General features: G+C 33.1%; 1 protein-coding gene across 2 annotated transcripts in view; it reads right to left on the minus strand.

The window, feature by feature from the left end:
* Positions 1 to 21,907, minus strand: part of GLRB (glycine receptor beta) — a 96,341-nt gene that overhangs the window by 15,511 nt on the left and 58,923 nt on the right. For both annotated transcript variants that reach the window (XM_086704003.1, XM_086704004.1), the window contains 4 exons: positions 21,327 to 21,556; positions 21,137 to 21,219; positions 19,152 to 19,292; positions 13,278 to 13,430 (listed from right to left, as the gene is read on the minus strand). In XM_086704003.1, coding sequence (XP_086560129.1) covers positions 13,278 to 13,430; positions 19,152 to 19,292; positions 21,137 to 21,219; positions 21,327 to 21,556 — 607 coding nt within the window. The remainder of the gene's footprint in view (positions 1 to 13,277; positions 13,431 to 19,151; positions 19,293 to 21,136; positions 21,220 to 21,326; positions 21,557 to 21,907) is intronic.

The raw sequence follows: 21,907 nt of genomic DNA on the forward strand, positions 1-21,907 counted from the left end.
CTTTGCACTTGCCACATTCCCACTGACTACCAGTGACACCCTGTGTCAGAAAAAGTCTTCTATGATGTCAAAGGAGGCTCACATTACGTAATGTAGAAAACAGGTTTGCCTAGGCTATGCACTTATGGGGCCAAATGCACTTTTTATTCTTAGATTTGACCACCACAGAGAATTAACAAATAGCTCAACCTAACAAAGATATACTTGGTGTTCTTGTCTCTCGCCTTGGAAGTATGGTAAGCACTATATTAGTATTAATAATCAGTTAAAACACTGAAAAATATATTCCATCAGTTGCACTGTTTTAAAGTCTCCTGAGAGGTGTCAAGTTTGTTCGGCTCTTTTTTGTGAGTATTGAAGAGCTACGAGATTCTCTACTAGAAAGAAAGGTTTCTAGCAAAATATAGTAACTTCTGCAGATAGAAACAATATTACTTAGAATGTAAAGACTTGACAGTTATATTAATTACCCTTGGTCCTGAGGAAAACTAAGAACTAATTAATAGAGACTACATCTTAAAAGTTAATATAGGTCTTAATGTTTCTAACCTGGAAGTGGAAACTAACATAAAAACCAAGATCTTATCATTTGTTGCCCGAAACTGCAATTAGTTATACCTATGGGCATTAATTTAACAAGTCATATTTCCAAGTCAATTTTTCTATTTTTAATCAAATGCTGTATGTCAATCTAGCAATCAAAAACAACCTTACTTAATTCCTTGGAATAGAATATATTGACACACCATTCTCTGTTTCCATAGCATTTCACTTTCATCAATAAGACAGGATAGATATATCAAAGTGTTGTAAACTCAGTAGTATACCTGGAAATTTCCTGATATATCAGAAACTTCATGAGAAAATGGAGAATAATGGCAGATTTTAAGGGTCCTGAAAGCCCTATAATGAATTTACCATACATGGTAGAAAATATTAAGAAACTTTAAATTTGGGGAAGAGAAATGACATTACCAAAAGAATGCTAAGTAACATTATTCTGGTAGGGATATATACAACAGACTAAGAAAGGAAAAAAATAGTAGCTGCAGAAACAAAGCACAGAACTGATGCAAAAGGATTTTGACAAGACATTTTAAAAGACTTGGTTACTGATTAAAGGAAGAAGGAAAAGATTGAGACAAAGCTCTGAAGAATGGAATAACTGGAAGAATACCCATGAAAGATGGGAAGAGGAGACGTAGGAAAGAAATGACTTTGGTATGAAAACACTGAGGTGGGTTAGAGAAAGGCCAAGAAGCATAAAACCGATGACCATGACAAGAGCATGATACACTTGAGAATGTTGTAAAAGAAAAGATTAGCCAATATTATTCAGATGGAGGTCATTTTGAAAATGCAGAAAACCTTGTGAGGAAAAGATGCTGGAATGTCAAAGAAAGGAGACCAAAGAAACAGAGAAGGGACTGTCCTTTTAAAGGAAGAATATGGCATTAAGGGTTTTCTGGGGAGAGGAGGGAGGCATTTATAATTCCAGATATTAAGTTAGAAACCATGATGGTCAATTCTATTAAGATTTTTATCATTTCAGAGATGAAAGAATAGAAATGGAGAAAAATGTGAACATCACTGTATGCCTTCTCTTCAGGAAATCATATTAAAATTAGAAAATATCCATTTGCTTTTTTAATCCTAAAATAAGAAATCTGAGCAAATAATATTTCTTTGGACAAGTATTATACCATTCACTTAACATAGTCTTCAAATAAAATTACTTCACTGTTAAATAATGCATAGTGAAATTTTGTCTGAATTTTAATAATTTATAAACCAATCAAAGGAAATTTCACTACTGGGCATCTACCCAAAGAAAATGAAAACTCTAATTTGAAAAGATATATGCATCCCTACGTTTATTGCAGCATTATTTACAATAGCCAAGATACGAAAGCCTACCAAGTGTTCAACGATAGATGAATCGTTAAAGATGAAGTGCATATACATACAATGTAACTTTACTCAGCCATAAAACAATGCCAATCTTGCCATTTGCAGCAAGAAGGATGGAGCTAGAGAGTATAATGCTAATATAATAACAAATGTCATGAACCAGTAGAGGTCAAGGAGTAAACTGCAAGTGTTTACATACCTGTCTAAACTACAAATAATTTTTATCTCATACTGCAATAAACTATCAAATTCATACATGGGGAATTGTGATTAATAAGATGAAAATTAATTTAGAAGTACTACTAAATTATATTATCATGTTATCATTTCATAACATTTTACTCTAAGGATACGAAAAGGAAAGCTATTATTAATATCATGTGAGAATCCAAAAAAACCTTTTTGACATTTCTGTAAGAGGTCCTTATAATCCCTGAACACTGTTCTAGATGATCAGAGTATAAGAAAGAATGTGTGCATGCATGGTCTGCTAGAGGTCTGCCTTGTAACCTAAATTATTAATCTTTTTACACTTCAACTTAAAGTTACGTGTTAAAAAAACTCTTTTTTTAAAAAAAAAATTCCCTTTTAGCAACAATTCAAGTACTATATGTACCAGAGAAATGGAATGTTATGCATAATTTACTTAAGAGTATTACAAAAAGTTGCTTCAATAATTACTTCCATACTCAGAGAAAGAGCTACAGACAAAAGTCTGTACCTAAAATTCATACAGGGAGCTTTCACGTTTGTTAACAATGGAAAAGGTAAATTCAAATGAGATTGGGAGAATGTTTAGCATCTTTTCATGTGTTTGTTGACCAATTAGATGTTGCCTATTCAAGTCTGCTGCCCATTTTTTAACTGGACTTTTATTTTTGTTTTTTCTGCTTTTTTTGTTTTCTTTTTGTTTTTGAGCCGTATGAGTCTTTGCATATTTTCAATATTAGCCTGTTATCAGATACATAATTTGCAATTACTTTCTTCAATTCAGTAGATTATTTTTTCATTTTATTGATGGTTTCCTTTGCTGTGCAGAAGTTTTTTAGTTTGGTATAGTCCCACTTGTTTATTTTTGCTTTTGCTAAAATCATCAAGATTGACCAAGATCTATATCAAGGAGCTTATCACCTGTTATTTTCCAGGAGATTTATGGTTTCAAGTCTTATATTCAAGTCTTTAATCCCCTTTGAGTTAATTTTTGTGTAGGGTATAAGATAATGGTTCAGTTTCATTCTTTGGCAGGTGATTGTCCAATTTTCCAAACACTATTGAAGAGACTGCCCTTTTCCAATTATACATTCTTGGCTCACCTGTCATAAATAATATTATATTATATATATATTATATATAATATAATATAATAGTTATATATTTAGAAATTATATAATATATATAATTTATATATAATATAATATATATAAATATATATATAATTTATATATAATATATATATACAATTATAAATTTTATCTATCTATATATAAAATTATAAATTATATTATTTTATATATAAAATTATATATATATAATTTTATATATAAAATTATAAATTATATTATTTTATATATAAAATTATATATATATAATTTTATATATATAATTATATATATAAAATTATATCTATATATAATTATATATATTATATAATATATAAATTATATATAGATATAATTATATATAATTATAAATTATAAATATATAAATAAATTATACATATATTTTATATATATATAAATATATAAATTATATATATATAATTATAAATTATATATATAAATTATATATATAATTATAAATTATATATATATAAATTTTATATATATATATATATATGTATATATATGGGTTTATTTCTGAGGTCCCTATTGTTTCACTGAACTATGTGTCTCTTTTTTACCACACTGTTCTAATTGCTACAGCTTTGTAGTATAGTTTGAAATACTGCCTCCACCTTTGATTTGCTTTCTCAAGATTTGGGATCTTTAGTGTCCACACAAAAATTTTAGGATTATTCTATTTCTGTGAAAAATACTATTGTAATCTTGATAGAGATTCCACTGAGTTTGCATATTGCTTGGAGTAGTATAGACATTTTAACAATATTAATCTTCAAACCCATGGGTATGGAATATATTTTTCTTTATCTGCACTGTCTTCAATTTACTTCATTAATGACTTACAGTTTTCATATAGCTGTTTCACATTCTTGGTTAAATTTATTCCTAAGTATTTTATGCTTTTAATGCAATTGTAAATAGGATTGCTTTCTTAATTTCTCTGATAGTTCATAATTAGTGTAAAGAAACAACAGACTATCTTGAAACTTCACTGAATTTACTTATTAGTTCTAGCAGTATTTTGATAGAGTCTTTACAGTTTTCTGAATATAAATATGTCATCTATAAATAATGACAGTTTTACTTCTTCCTTTCCATTTTGGATGATTTTTATTTTTTTCTTGCCTAATGACTCTGACTAGTATTTCCAATACTATGTTAAATAAAAATAGCAAGAGTGGCCATCCTTGTCTTGTTTCTGATCTTAGAGTACTGTTGGGTATAATGTTGGCTGTGGGCTTGTCACATATGGCTTTTATTATGTTGAGGTACATTCTCTCTATATCCACCTTCTTACAAGATTTTTATTATAAGTGGGTGTTAAATGTATCAAATGCTTTTTCTGCATCTATTGAGATAATCATAGGAGTTTTATCATTCATTTTGTTAATGTGGTATATCACACTGATTGATTTACAGATGTTGAACCATTCTTGCATCCCTGGAATAAATTCCACTTGATCATTGTGTATGATCTTTTTAATGTATTTTTGAAACAGGTCTGCTAATATTTGGTTGAGGATTTCTGCAGGTATATTGATCAGGGATATTGGCCTGTAATTTTATTTTTTTGTGTGTGGTATTCTTGTCTGATTTTGGTATCAGAGTAATGCTGACCTTGTAAAATATGTTTAGAGGAGTTCTTCCTTCTTCTATTGTTTGGAAGAGTTTGAGGGAAAAAAAATGATATTAATTCTTCTTTAATGTTTGGTAGAATTCACCAGTGATGTGTCTGGTCTGGAGCTTTTGTTTGTTGAGAGGTTTCTGATTACTGATTCAATCTCCTTACTGGTAATTTTTGTTATCTGTTCAAATTTGCTATTTCTTCATGATTCAGGCTTGGTAGGTTGTATAGTTCTAGGGATTTATCCATTTTGCCTCAGTTGTCCATTTGTTGGTATATAATTATTCCTAAGAGTCCCTTGGGATCCTTTGTATCCCCTGATATTAGCTGTAATGTCTCCTCTTTCTTTCCTGATTTTATTGATTTGAGTTTTCTCTCTTTTTTTTTCTTGGTGAGTCTAATTAAGGGTGTGTCAATTTTGTTTATGTTTTCAAAGAGTCAGCTCTTAGTTTCATTGATCTTTTCTATTGCCTTTTAGTCTCCATTTTTTCCTACTATAATTTTTATTTCCTGCCTTCAACTTAGTTTGGACTTCATTTGTTCTTCTTTTCCTAGTTCTTTCAGATATAAAGTTAGGTTGTTTATATGAGACTTCTCTTGTTTCCTGAGGTAGGCATTTATTACTATAGACTTCCCTCTTAAAACTGCATTTGCTGCATCTATAAATTTTGGTATGTCACATTTTCATTTTCATTTGTCTCAAGGTATTTTTTAATTTCTCTTTTGATTTCTATTTTTGATCCTCTGGTTGTGTAGGTGTATGTTGTTTAATCTCCAGAAACGTGCAAAATTTCCAGTTTTCTTAGTGTAATTAATTTCTAGTTTCATATTGCTGTGGTTTGGAAAACTGCTTGATGTGATTTCAATCCTCTTAAATTTATTAAAACTTGTTTTGTGGCCTAACATATGATCTATCTTGAAAATTGTTCTATGTACACTTGAGAAGAATATGTATTCTGTTGCTCTTAGATTGAATATTCTGTAAGTAGCTGTTACGTACATATGCTCTAATGTGCCATTTAAGACTGATGTTTATTGATTTTCTGTTGGAGTAATCTAGGCATTGGTGTAAATGGGGGGGATTAAAGTCCCCTACTATTATGGATTGCTGTCTATTTCTTCCTTTAGGTCTGGGAATATTTGCTTTATTAATTTAGGTTCTTCTCGTTGGGTGCATAAATATTTGTAAAAATTATATCATCTTGTTGGATTGACCTCTTTATCATTGTGTAATGCTTTTCTTAGTCTCATTACAGTCTGTATTTAAAGTCTATTTTGTTTATATAAGTATAGCTTCTCTAGCTTTCTTTTTGTTTCCATTTAAATGGAATATCTTTTTATTAAAGTAATATGATATATTAAGTAGTACATTAAAGTAATATTATTTCTCTTTTAGATAAAATTATAAATATGTATAGGTTTAGTAACAGAGCTTCTAAATACCTACAGCATAATTTTATATAGTTGGAGATTTTTAACAACTCTCTCAACAATAGCTGTAAAAATAACTAGACAAAAGGCATAAAAGATTTCAACAGTACTATCAACCAACTTGATATTTACAGAATACTACATCCAACAGTGACAAATATATTTTGCAAGGGAATGTGGTATGGTTACCAGGAGATACATGTTAGGCTAGGCCATAAAAAAAAAAGTCTGAATAAACAAAAAGTTTGAAATCATATTCTCTGACAAAATCAAAAAGCATTTAAATAAAATTAAAATCATTATCAGGTACTTATTAAAAGTAAATATTTGGAAATCAAACAGAATCCATGGGCCAATGAAGAAATCACAAGGTAAATTAGAAAACATTTTTAACTGAAAGAATATATCTATTTATAACTTTAAATGCTCCTGTTTAAAAAGAAAAAAAGATCTAAAATCAATTATCTGAGTTTTCACTTTAAGCATCAAAGAGAGATCGAATTAAATGCAAAGTAATTAAAAAGAAGAAATTAATAAAGAGCTAAAAATCAACCAAAAGGAAAATAGAAAAAAATAAATGAAATAGTTACTGATATTTTAAAACTATCAAAAAAAAATAAGCCTTCAGCTAGAATAATCAGGAAAAAGAGAATTCACAATTTAACAATATCAAGAATTAAATCTGACATACCACTAATAACCAGACATTAAATGGATAAGGGAATATTATGAAAATATTTTGTGCTAATAATTCTTGCAACTCATGTAACATCTAGAAATCAATGAATATAATTCACCAAAATAAAGAAGAAAACCCATCTAAATATTTAAGTATATGCAGAAAAAGAATTTGGCAAAATTCAATCAAATTTAAATTCAATGAAATTTTATCATACGTGATAAAAAAACAACACTCAGCCAACTAGGAAGCAAAGGAAATCTACTCAATTCAGTTAAGACATCTACAAAAAATCTACAGCTACTATCACACTTAATAGTTAATGGCTGTTATTTCTACTAGAATCAGGAAGAACAATTGTCAACAATTCTATTCAACATTACAGTAGAAATACCACAATGAGGTAAGAAAATTAAATGTTGGGGAGTATTTGAAGCAACTGGTAAGAATGCAAAATGGTACCATCTTTTTGAGAAATAGTATCTCAGTATTTTATAAAAGTAAGTGTATCTTGATATCACCTCACACCTGTCAGCATGGCTAAAATCAACAACACAAGAAACAATAAGTGTTAGGGAAAATGTGGGGGAAAACAACCCTTGTACATTGTTGGTGGGAATGCAAACTGGTACAGCTACTGTGGAAAAGAGTATGGAGGTTCCTCAAAAAGTTAAAAATAGAACTACCACTGAGTATTTACCCCAAAATTTAAAAAACACTAATTCAAAGGAATGCATGCACCTCTGTACACACACACACACACACACACACACACACACACACAAACATACTATACATATATATATATATCACATATATACATGCCATGGAATATTATTCAGCCATAAAAAGAATGAAATCATCATTTGCAACAACATGGATGGAGCTAGAGATAGACAGTATAATGCTAAGTGAAATAAGTCAGTCAGAGAAAGACATCACATTATTTCACTCATATGAGGAATTTAAGAAACAAAACAAATGAGCAAAAGGAAAAAAAACAAAAGGAGGGAGAAAGAAAGAGAGAAAAGCAAACCAAGAAACAGACTCTTAACTATAGAGAAAAAACTGATGGTTACCAGAGGGCAGGTGGCGGGGGGGGGGGGGGGGGGTGGTGAAACAGGTGATGGCGATTAAAGAGTACACTCATGATGAGCATTGAGTAATATATAGAATTGTTGAAACACTATACTGTACATATGAAACCAATATAACACTGTACATTAACTATACTGGAATTGAAATTAAAAACTTAGTAAAAATAAAATAAAAGTTTTTCAAAAAGTAAAACATAATTTTACTTTAAAATCCAGAAATCTCATTCCTGGGTATTTACCCAAGAGTAATAAAAACATATGTCCATACAGAGACTTGTACACAATTATTGAAAACAACATTTCGGTTATTTATAATAACCCAAACCTGCAAATGATCTAAATGTCCATCAACTGTGGAGTGGAAAAATAAACTATGAAATACTGCCCAACAATTATACGGAGTCAAATATAAACATGAGCAACAACATGGATACATCTCAAAAACAAATATATTCCTATCCTCTAGTTTTCTTTTAGTGGGTGTGGCTAGAGATAATCATCCCAACATACTGAATGATCTTAGTTGAAATTTATAATCACTAACCTCAGGAAGCCCATAATCACAGCAAGCATTGTATATGTCCCTTGTCCATTCACTACCTTCTCTCTTCAAACTCACAACAGTCTATCCTATCTCACTTGCAACTCACGACCTTTCTTCCTATTTTACTGAGAAAACAAAATCATTCACAAGCCCCCACTACCATGTCTACTTACCTATCTCTGTCTATACCTATATACTCTGCCTTCCCTCCTGATATTGAAGACCAAGGATTAGTAAACTGATGCATAGGACACCCATTCAATTATGTATTGTCTAAGGCTGCCTTTAATGCTACAACAACAGATTTAGGAGTTGCACCAAAAACCAGATGGCCCACAAACATAGAGTATTTACTATCTGGCCCTTCACAGGAAGAGTTTGCTGATCCCTGGGACCAATCCACTTTGTCCTCAAAAAGGCCAATCTGTCTACCTGATCTCATCCCCTCTCACTTCTCAAATTCTGCTCCTGCACTTCTTCCATCTCTCATTTTTTCCTTTGTTATTGGTTGTTTTCCTCTAAATATAAACATGCTAAGATTTTTGTCCGTCTTCAAAACAAAAACCAGAAACCCTCTCAACTCCTATTCCCACCCCAGCTATTTCCCCATTCTCTTTTTCTTTTTACAGCTGACAATCTCCAGCGTGTTGTTTCTACTGGATGCCTCTAGTTCCTCCCCAGATGCCACCATTCTCTCTTGAAGTCACTCCAATCAAGCTTTCCTCTGTTCACTCTACAGAAACTGTTCTTATCATGGACACCAGTGACTTCTCCAGGTTAATGAATCCAATGACAATAGTTAGCCCCAAACTTACTTGATTGGCAAGCAGCTTGACTGAGCACTCCTTTAACCTAGAAATGCTTTCCCCGTTTGGCTCCTAGGAAACTACATCATACTGGTTGTTGCTCATCTTCTCAGTCTCAAGGGTTTAACCTTTATACGTCCACCTGCACTCCAGTCTCCTCACGTTAAAGACCATCTATGTTCTTACAAATCTAAAGTTCTTACCTCCAGGCTTGATCTCTCTTAAAAACTCCATACTTGTATAGCCAACTATCTGATATCTCTACCTAAAAGAGATCTCAAACTTAACATGTCCAAAACCAAGCTCCTCATCTTCCCACCTTCTCAAACCTCTTTTACATGCAGCTTTTCCCATGTCACTAAGTGGTAATTTCATCCCTCTAGTTTCTCAAACAGACAAACAAAAAACAAATACAAAACCAAAAACCCTTTGAAGTCAGCTTCGATTCTACTTTCTTAAATCCTACATACAACACATCTACACATCTCTTTATCTCTACCATATCCATCATTTATTATGAGCATCTCTACCCTCTGGCTCATACCGTGATCATTTCACTTAGATTATTAAAATAGCTTCTTTTTTTTTTTTATTTTTTTTAACGTTTATTTATTTTTGAGACAGAGGGAGACAGAGCATGAATGGGGGAGGGTCAGAGAGAGAGGAAGACACAGAATCCGAAACAGGCCCCAGGCTCTGAGCTGTCAGCACAGAGCCCGACGCGGGGCTCGAACTCACCGACCGTGAGATCATGACCTGAGCTGAAGTCGGACTCCCAACCGACCGAGCCACCCAGGCGCCCCTAAAATAGCTTCTTAACTGATTTCCTTGCCCCCACCCATGCCCCATTTTAGTGGGTTCTAAACAAAGAGGCAAGGAGAATTTGTTAAAATTTATTTATTTTCTTATTTTTATTTATTGATTTGGGGGGAGGCAGAGAGAATTTCAAGCAAGCTCCATGCTCAGTGCAGAGCCCGACATGGGGGAGCTCAATCCCACGACCCTGGTGACCTGAGCTGAAATCAAGTCTGATGCTCAACTGAATGAGCCACCCAGGTGCCCTGAGATCTGTTAAAATTTAAAGCACATCCTGCGGGAAAAGCCCTCAAGGGCTTCCCATTTCACTTTGAATAAAAGCCAAAATAATCAGAACGCCTTAGGACATATTACACATCTCCTCCCTTTTGCTGTCTTTCTGACATCACCCTTTCACTTATTCTGATCCAGCCACACTGGCTTTCTTGGTGTTCCCAAAGTACTCCACACATGCTCCTGCCATAGGAATGCTGGCCTTGATGATCACTAACCCAGCCCATTCTTCCCTAGATATCCACCGTGATTCATTTCTTGACCTCCATCACATCTTTACCCAATATCACTTCTCTTTCAACAGTTCCCTACAAGCAGGCTGCTGTCCCTGAACTCTCTGTCCTTATGTCACTATCTTTCTACATTCCCGGACGTTAGGATTTTTTTTTTTTTTTAATTGAAGTGTAGTTGACATACAATGTTATATTGGTTCCAAGTGTACAACAGAGTGATTCAGCAATTCTATACACTGCTCAGTGCTCACCATAATTACATACAGTCATCATCAGTCACCACACCCTGTTATTACAATATAATTGACTATATCCCCTATTTTGTACTTTCCATTTCCATGACTTGTTTTATAACTGGAAGTTATACGTCACCGTCTTATATATCATATATTGTACTTATTTGATGTCTGTTTCTTTCCAAAAAAATACATACTCATTGAGGCTTAGAGGTTTTCTTTTGTTTAATCTATTTTATTAACTATCTCTTAGCTATTTACTTTGTTAGCTATGTGCCCATCTTCTTGAATATTGCTTAGTACACAGTTGGCACACACTAAATACTTGCTGAATGAATCAAGAGGGTAAACGTGCTTTACAAAGTGTAAAGTAATGTATACATGTAGCATATTATTAACTCCTGAATGTGTAATAAGCACTTTACACTCATATTTTCAGTTCTCCAAGTAACCCCTTGAGTATTTTTTGATACCTGTTGACATTTCAACAGAGTATGTTTAAAGAGGTTAGATCTGTTTGTTATCTAAATTGTCACAATTTAGACAGAGAGCAGGAATTGAAATCCAAGTTGAACTCGAGGGACTGACTTTCAACCATGAAATACTTCTGCTCCATACAACAGGTCTACTGGACGTTAAGTGGACAGCTCAGGGACCTTATGTCAGAACTCCTGCAATAGATGGGGATTTACAGAGAAAAATCCTTCAAGGACATATCAGGGATTTAAGTGTCTCCAGAGTACTCTTGAAAGTCTGACATTTCAATTTATATCGGTGCATAAGAGTAAGATATTTTTAATAAGCAAAAAATTGACTACTTGGGGGAAATGGATGATATTTTTGACAAGTCTAAGAACACAAATCTAGTTTTCCAGTAGTTTTATTCTCAGTACAACATACTACATAGTTAATTCTCATCCCCTAAATGAATTAATCTATGAGTTGCCATTGTCTTCATTATACATACATAACCGCTAGGATGAAATCTCCTACATTTTTGGTCATTAAGATGTAGATTTGGTCTCTGTGGCTTTTATTAAATGTAAATCACCAAATGTCTTATTCAAGTAAAACTGTCATTTTCATTGCTTCTTTCCTGGTTTTCTACTCTTTAAAATCTGTATTTCATTTAATTCCCCTAACAAGTCTGGGGGGAGATTTGCACAAAGCCTTTTTGATGGAAATAAAAAATAAAATGCTGCAAGCAATCAGTCACCAAGAGGTCAGATATACCACAGCCCTATCTATATAAGTTCCAGGTGAAAGTCAGAGAACACACACACACACGCACACACACACACACACACACACACACACACACACACACATACACACACACACACGGAAATGAAACATTTTAAAACATTCCAAACAATCAAAATTTGTTGTAACAAAATCCTTATTTTCAAGATTATTCACTTCACCCACTAGTAGGGCTCTTGATTACTTCACAAAGCAAAGACCTTTTCACCCCTATACAGACACAATTTTAAGACTGGCTAATGATGTTTCTATGTGACAGAGCATTAACAATAACAAATAAGAGAGCATAGATAACTAGCTCTTCTTCTCCCTAGCCACTCCTGATGATACAGCACACAATATCCGATGTTTAAGAAAATGATGCAAAGATGGGGCGCCTGGGTGGCTCAGTTGGTTAAGTGTCCAACGTCAGCTCAGGTCACGATCTCATGTTTCATGGGTTCGAGCCCCACATCAGGCTTTGTGCTGACAGCTCAGAGCCTGGAGCCTGCTTCGGATTCTGTGTCTCCCTCTCTCTCTGCTTCTCTGTCTCTGTCTCTCTGTCTCTCAAAATTAAACCTTAAAAAAAACTTAAAAAAAAAAAAGAAAATGATGCAAAGTCACTTTTAAAAAGATAAATTGTACCACATATTCCCCAGTGAAGAGCATGAGATAGTATAAAATATCACTGAGAAAGATTCCCATCAGTATAGTTTTGTTTTTAAGTCTGGCACTATTGCGGCTTTTAGACTTTAGTTACCTGTGGAAATCACTTCTTAATAATTATTTCACAAGAGTCAAAGTTGGACAGATCAGCTGTTTAAAATACCCAAAGACATGAAAGAAGAAAAAAACTTAGTTTAATTATTGACTGCATAAACACTGAGAAAATACAGTACAATGTCAAGTTTTGAAGGAAGCCTAAAAAAAGAAAAGAAAAAGGTTGCCTTCAATTCTACAGTTCTGTTTGAAAATAGTTGATTACACAGTTAGGCAAGGACATAACCCACGTCAGACATTGAGAGAGAAGCACAGAACGCTTTACCCAGGGGCACTCTGGCAGCGCTTGCGTCCGGGTTGATCCAGAAGGAAAGCCAGGAGAGAACCACTATCAGCAGGGTGGGTGCATAGACACCCATCATGTAAAACCCGACCTGTCTCCTCAGGGTGAAGATGACTTCCACACACGTGTAGTACCCTTTCAGAAACAAACATGTTAGAAATATGAGGTGCTCACCCACGTGCAACTGCAAAAATCAACGATGTACCTATAAATTGTAAGTCACTTCCATTTGAGGCAGTTTCACAAAGTAAACTCAGAAAAAGATTTTTTTTCTATAAATATATAATTCATTTGATGCAAAAGGTTGACATTATGGGACCTGTCTCACCTGACCTTTCACAACTTTATTATGGCATCGAGAAATAGATACCACATGCTGTGCCACTATGTCAACATCTCAGCTTTTAAGTCTTTGTTCAGAGAATTCGCAATGAACTTAAACTTTTCATTACCCATGGGTCCTCTCAGAGCAATTGATCTAAAGGAGTCATATAGGGAGCAGTAAATCAAAGTGGAACAAGTCTAAAAAGAAACACTCCACGACTACGCATTGTCAGTATAATTTTTCAGCTACATGTACCACTTCTTATCTAGAAAGTATGGCAGTCTTCAATAACTCCTATGCGTATTTAAACCTTAAAAGTTAAGAGTATTGGAAGTAAATGTTAGCAGCAATAAGAAATATGTGTTTTCAATCTATGTAGATAAAAAATTATAAAGGGCAAACATCCAACGTTCCTCTCAATTCTCTCCTCCACTCTAGACCCTCAAGCATGCTTTATGAGGCAGAGGACCTCATTTTCACAAGTGGAGACAAATGCAGAAATTGCATTACAGCATAATTCTAGAGATGCCATGACACTACTAGTCCCCCGGATTAATCACAAATTATGGGCAGCCTCATAATAGCCTTAGCTGACTTGAGAAACAAAATAAGTGACAAAATATTCTCCTAGCACTGGAATAGAAGACACACTTCTAGATGTTTGAGATTATTTTTTTAAATGTTTTAGTTCTTTCAGTTAGCAAATTAAATATAATATTTAATGCCTACAGTGCTTAATTTTGATAAAATTGTCGTTAGCCATTCAAACAAAAGCAAGGTTATGTGCAAATGCCAAAAAGTTAAAATATCTCCAGTTGTGTTCAGCTTAAACCTTGTTATTTTAAAATGTGGAAATATATAAATGAATGATAAATGAACACATAAAATAATTGTGGGGAAAGGACAATATTGCTTTTTACTATTTTAAATTTTAAAAGCAATATTTATCTGATTTTCCTAGTTAGGAAGGATATATACACTTCTGGCACTAGAACAGTCTTCATTTTTATTCATTAATGGTACTTATGGCAAGAGTGGCACAACTAAAGAATGTTAAATAAAAGAATGGCTATTCACGTCCTCTTATTAAATAACTTAGATTAGAACCCTATCTTTTCCCCAGTGTGAATTATAATCATCGCCACCTCTGAGAGATTAGAAACATATTAGGGCTAAATATGTAACAATAATAAAGAGTTGATTTGAACTGCAGTAAATTCTACTTATGCCAAATGTTTCCATATTATATCAGAAAACAAAAAAAAAAATGCAGAATGTTTGTCTCTTTTTTTAATTTTAATTTCATTAAAACCAGGCAATTAATTTAAATTGTGCATAGGTTTTAAAAAGATGCAAAAGGTCAAATAATGAAACCTCCCTCCCTTTTCTGTTCCCCACCACTCATCTTAACTTCCTGCCTGGACAAACAAGAACATATGTTTCTAACTAACAATTATGTGCAAAATTTCCAAAATAGAATCTTTTAAAAGTCCCATTTTCTGCAATTAAGAGGCTCCCAGCACTCCTTAAAAGTAGTTCTAAAGTACCTGGCTTTGCAATAGCATCACTTACTCAATTTAATTTTACATTTACCTAGCACATGTGAGATAGGGAATGACATAAATGTGCTTATCACATATTTTTAAATTTATTTTATTGTTTTTTCTTTTCAGATTTTTATTTAAATTCTAATCTGTTAACATACAGTACAATATTCATTTCAGGAGTAGAATTCAGTGATGTATCACTTACATACAATACCCAGTGCTCAACACAAGTGCCCTCCTTAGTACTCATCACCCATCTCGCCCATCCCCCCACCCATTATCGCTCTGTTTGTTCTCTATCTTTAGTAGTCTCTCACTTACTGCATATTTTTAGGTAACCTGAATTGTCAGAAATATTACAACAATTTACTATGGAGTTGCTCACTTTACAATGAACTTTTGCATTCCATCCCATCATATTTAATTGGCAGCCTAAATAACAGAAACCCTGTACTCTGAAGCAAGTTTCCACCCCCTCCTTTTATGAAGGCACCCACTAGGGGAGCTTCCCAAGACTTGGATGAATTTGGCAATAAAATACATGCTTGGATATTATAGTGATTTGCTCCATAAACTTTTATGAGAAACATTTCTTGATCTTTTTTGATCTTTTCCTAGTACTGTTACATTTATGAGAGGCAGGTGGGCAGCTAATTGATATAAATGTTCATTGGCAAATTCAATTTACTTTCTATTTCCTGTGGGGTTTTATTTCATTATTATTCACCTAGGCTTGCAATTTAAGTATTTTTCATACTTGTTTTCCCATATATTTCTCCTTTGTAACATCTACAATTATAAAAAACCTGTAACTTTTAATAAAGTTAAAGCTAAATTATTATTTCTGATTCTTTCTGTACAAGTTAAAGAACATATTGTTCATCATTCTATATATGTTGCTATCTATATCTTTTTCATTATTCTACATTATTAAGCATCCCATATATTTAGAAGTTTCTTTATTTCTTTTATTTAAAAAATTATGTTTATTTATTTTTGAGAGAGAGAGAGAGAAAGATAGAGACAGAGCACGAGTGGAGGAGGGGCAGAGAGAGAGGAAGACACAGAATCTGAAGCAGGCTCTAGGCTCTGAGCTGTCAGCACAGAGCCTGACGAGGGGCTGGAACCCACGAACCACGAGATCATGACCTGAGCCTAAGTTGGACGCTTACCTAAGCCACCCAGGCGCCCCAGAAGGCTCTATATTTCTAAGTACATTTCTAAATATCCAAATATTAAATATATTTTACTAATAGTCATATGATGATTCATGTAAACACTGATGATAAAGCATGCTTACTGAAACATAATAAATGACAATTATTATGATGTTAGAAATAAGTTTTTTTTAGGGGGGAGGGTGCCTGGGTGGCTTGGTCAGTAAAGTGTCCAACTTTGGCTCAGGTCATATCTCATGGCTTGTGAGTTCAAGCCCCACATCAGGCTCTGTGCTGACAGCTCAGAGCCTGGAGCCTGCTTCCAAATCTGTGTCCCTCTCTCACTCTGCCCCTCCCTCACTCATGCTCTCTCTCTCTCTCTCTCTCTCTCTCTCTCTCTCTCTCTCTTTCTCTCTCAAGAATAAATAAACAACATTTAAAAAATTTTTAAATAGAAATAAGGGTTTTTTTGTTATTTTCTGTAGCTAATGAGAGTTCAGTGACTTATTTACAATAATTCAAAAAATACCACAAAATCTTTACTTATTATAATCTGAAGTAATTTCTCAACTACTCTCCAGCACATCTTATTTTCTTCTTAAAACTAAAATAAATTATTTTGCTTATGTGTGTACTATACTAGAATACATATGTACAAAAGGGCAGGGATCTTGCCTTTATTCCTTGCTGCATCCCCAAAGGGAGACTTTTAGATATAGGGCTTAAGATGTAGGGCTTAAAGGTGAAAAAACAAATATCCCAGGATTTTCAATGCTATGTCATCATTTTATGCTATTACATAAAATCAGAAATAAAATTACCAGTTTTATTTTCATCTTTTAGATGAAATTTAAAATTTCACTAGGGTCTATTTCAAACTTCTGAAAACAATTTAGAGACTATTCATTTTGAAATGTTAAGCATATAATCTAGATGTGGGTAACTATTTGCAGTGCATATTTGCAGTGCATAATGGGACTGACTCCACAGGTAGGGTAGCAATACCAGACTCACTATTCCAGTGCTTCACCTAGATAAGTGTCTTTGCTTTATTGTCCTAACATGTAAAATAGGGAGAAGAAAAGTATCAAAGTCATGGCACTGTTGTGAGGATTAAGATACAGAATTCCTGTAGACTACTTAAAATAATGCCTGACATACAGCAAGAAATCAAAGAGCTACGTACTTAATATGTGCTTCTACACAACAATCCCAAAACGCTGCTTCTTGGCTTTCAAGCTTATTTTTTTCATTACTAGGTGAGCTGTAAACGTTTCTAAACACTGTAGCTCATTTCCTTAATTTGAGTGAGTACCAAAAAGAGGAACACTGTGTTTCATGCAGTCGCCGACATCGAATTGCCTGGAACATTCGGTAAATCACTCAGTCACCCTGCTCTTCAGTTATTTTATGTGTTAAATAAAGAAGCTGCCTCAGAATTGTCAGTTATTTTATGTGTTAAATAAAGAAGCTGGCTCAGAATTGTCAATAAGATCACTTCCATATCTAGCAGTCCGTGTATCTATGACTTCTTCACTGAGTACTTTGGTGGTCAAATTTTTAAGAGCTTTCAGGTTTTCCTTTTAAAACCTTCATAAATTCTTTCGCAGTGCACTTCCTTATTATCTCTCCCGTTCTAAAATATATAAGCTTTATAAGAGAAGGAACTCCTTATATATAAATGCTATATAAGCTGTTAACTTATGTGAAAGTAAACAACACATGCTTAAACTAACTCTATCTCCAAGTTGCTTAAATGTTGCGTTTATTGTAGCACTGTAACTATGCAAATGTTCACTCTACCTTTTTTAATATTATATTTTGTCTTTGATGATGTCACGATGACAGCATTTTTGCTCAAACATCCGATCTTTCTGAATTCTACAGAATTATATTATACATGTTTTATTTCTGCAAGCCAACATAAATGTTGCAATAAATTTAAACTTTTATTGTATCTATTTCTGAATATCTTCATCATATCTTTGTTTACTTCCTGAAAATTAGAAATTGTATGGTAATTTACAAGTTGAAATGATAACTTGAAATAATAGTTTGATATAATGATCAAAATTCAATCATCTTTTTACGTATTTTACTAAGAGAAACAATGTTATTATATTTAATATCTAAAACTCTCTGTAACTATCAGTTGTGACTCAAAGGTTGAATATGAATCATATTATTAAAGTATTGATTAGTATTATATTTTTATTTCTGCAAAGTTTGAGGTAATTTAATGAATGAGGTTAATTTGTTGTGCTTTTCGCAATTAGCTGCTCCATAACCTATGCCAAGAATATTATACAGGGAGTGTTCACTGATGTCTAGTTATTTCCTAGACATGCTATTGATTCCTGCACAGCATAAAGATCAGTGCTTTGTAAAACTAACAATATGGCTCAACCAACATCTAAAACCTGCCTAAAAGACAAGAGACAAATGTATATGGATTACATCCATCAAATCCATAATGTTTGGCCCCAAAATGAATCTTGCCAGAAGCAGAGTTTCTTCAATACTTAAGCAAACCATTGCTTGGGAGAGTTCATATTACTAAAATAAAAAATTGAAAACCTCTTGTTATCTAGAATTACATAAAGAAAAGCAAAACTAGAATAAAATTTTTTTAAGAACTTTAGTAAATGTAATTTTATGAAAGATTTAAATATGTAATTTAAGTATATGGATATATGATAAACTACTTATAAATACTGAACTTTCTTTTTAACAAGTTTTTTTCTATCCTGTTCCTAGCATATATTAAAATTAAAATGAATCTTTGAAATATGACTTAGTTTTGTTTAATTCAAAGAATATTACTTACCAGTGCCTTTATAATATTTTGTACAGTTACCATATTCGATATCTTCCTTTTTAATATCAAACTGAGGCAATGCAATTTTTTCTAACTGAACAGGATCCCCTGATTGCCAGATAAACCGTAAATCATCAGTTGTGTAGCCAACTATAAACAAAAGTAAATGAATAAAAATATTAGTTTGGAATATGATTATTAATGCTTTTCAAATATTTTAGTAGTCCAATTATTAAGTTCAGCAACGGTAAGATCATAGGCCCTACTTATATAAAATTTTTGTTAAAAATGTGAAGAGATAAAATCTATGGCCATTAATGAAAATATTAGCACAAATTTACAGATAATTAGTTTGCTTAGCTTAAAAAAAGAATAAGCTAAAATATTTAGCATATTGCAGTTACAGTCCTACGGCATCATATGTAGTAGCACATTTCTCTATATCAAAATTCTGAACTGTCATTGATAAAGAGTAGTGAATAAGTCATTCTAGCTTTTTTGCATATCTACATTCACAACTATACAATATGCTACCTGGAAATTAAAAAACAAAAAACAAAAAACATTTAAGCACGAAATCACCTATACTTTTGAAGACATGACCACAAACTGCCCTGAAGGAGTTGCATAGCCACAGAAAAGCAGTAAAACAACCCCTCAAGTGGACAGTGTTACAGCAGGCTGAAGCACACATTTTGGGCTTAGGTAATATGGCTACAATTCAAGGATCCTATAGGGTTTTACAGCATAGAGTAGCCTACTATTCAACTCTTAAAGTGTATGGGTTTTCCAAAGCAATATTTCAGTGCATCTGGTAATAGATTTGAATGTAAATAGTTAAAATTTCCTACACAAATACATATTGACACACAGGTATACACTGTACAACACATTCACAAAAATGTACGTACACACACTTACATCTACAAAATCCCATTTTATACTTAGAAAGCAACCGATATTGTTCAAATGTAGGATCAAACTTCAGTACACTTAAAACAACAACAAATAACCACAAAGTAACTTTAAAGCACATCATCTAGCAAGTATATATACGACATTTTCCAAGGCTATCACTCTTTATTTTTTGCTGAAATAGCTCATGGTATATAGGTATTCAGGCTAAGGATTCCTTGTGTTAGTGTTCATTTTTCAAGTTTTATGTCCCACTTTTATTTTCAAAAGATAAGCATCATAGTGAATTAATATATTTTAAAGGTAAATACTCATTTCAATAATAATTTCAATTAATATACTTTATACCTTAATATAGTGCACCCTTCATAAACTGAAAAACATATGATCAAAGAAACACAAAAATTCCAATGTTGTCGAAAAAATTTTTACACATCCAAAGAAAATGACTATTTGGCAGGATTTAGAGACAGTTTTTCAATGTTTTCAAATTTTCTGCTCTGAACACGTGATTTTAACAGCAGAACAGTTGTTAAGACATCATTTTTTTTTCATTTATTTTACTTACTTTTTAAAATGTTTATTTATTTTTGGGAGAGAGAGACAGACAGACAGAGTGCAAGCAGGGGAGGGGCAGAGAGAGGAAGACACAGAATCCGAAGTAGGCTTCAGGTTCTGAGCTGTCAGCACCAAGCCCAACATGGGGCTCAAACTCACTAGCAGTGAGATCAGGACCTGATCTGAAGTCAGATGCTTAGCCGACTGAGCCACCTAGGTGCCTCATCATTTACTTTAATTATGATACTAATTTCAAAGGAAGTTGGCAGTTATAAGAAGTTAGAAGTATACACCTACCTAACTGAAAGTAAAACTAGTACCAAAGGGATCTGTCTTAGTAACGATTACAGTAAAAGAATAACTATAATTTTCCTAAATAAATTATTTTACTATTTGTAATCAAAAGCATCAGTTTTATCATTGTTATCCAAGATATTAGTAGAATGTATTGTCTAGAGATTTTAAACATATAGTCACATATAGATTTTATGCTATAGTCACTTTGGGTCTCATTTACATACAGCTCTCCAGCTGCATCTTGCAACGTTGTGTATCCATGGGAAACAAGGTCAAGTCCAAAGGGCAGGAAAGAGTAATAGATAACCTGAAAGTAGAAACAGAGGTCTTAGAAGTTGCTTAACATGTTTCTCTGTGATACACTGACTTAAAATATATATATACATGTATAAATGTACAAATATTAACAAGTACCTCATGCTGACAAGAACATCTCCATCACGAAAAATAAATAGAAGGATATTTTCCTGGGTCACATCATGAAAATTGGCACTTTTTTCATTTGCAAAAAATAAGTCAGGTTTCCACAGACACTTGTACATCGTGGGATCCACTGTCAGTGCATCTGAGCCCCGAAAATCACTAGGGAGCTTCAACCTGGGATCGTTCCATTTTTGTCTCAAGAAGATGTTAACTCTATAGTCCTGGGGGGGAAAAAATGTGTGCGTGGGTGTTTACTGCTATTTGAAAGGCATACTCAGCACCAGAATAAAAAGAGTTTCAGTGATTAGCAGCACTGATATTTTTGGTCTTCTAACGTCAACCAGGAGCAAAACAGTTTGGTCACTAAATAAAAAGAGCAGTCTAACAAGACCCTTGTGTCTCTATAGACATTCCAGCAGCACTTGCTAGCTCCAACATCAGAATACAAGTTTACCAATAATTGCTTTACCTTTATACAAATGCCAGTTATGCCAGTTGGGTAAGTGGTGTTATAAAAACCTGAGACTGCTAAATATTACCATTATTCTTCCCCCCCCCCAACACACCAAAAA

This window comes from Puma concolor, chromosome B1 (genome assembly GCF_028749965.1).
Source record: "Puma concolor isolate L17-30 chromosome B1, mPumCon1.1.hap2, whole genome shotgun sequence".
In the NCBI taxonomy this organism is placed as follows: Eukaryota; Metazoa; Chordata; class Mammalia; order Carnivora; family Felidae; genus Puma; species Puma concolor.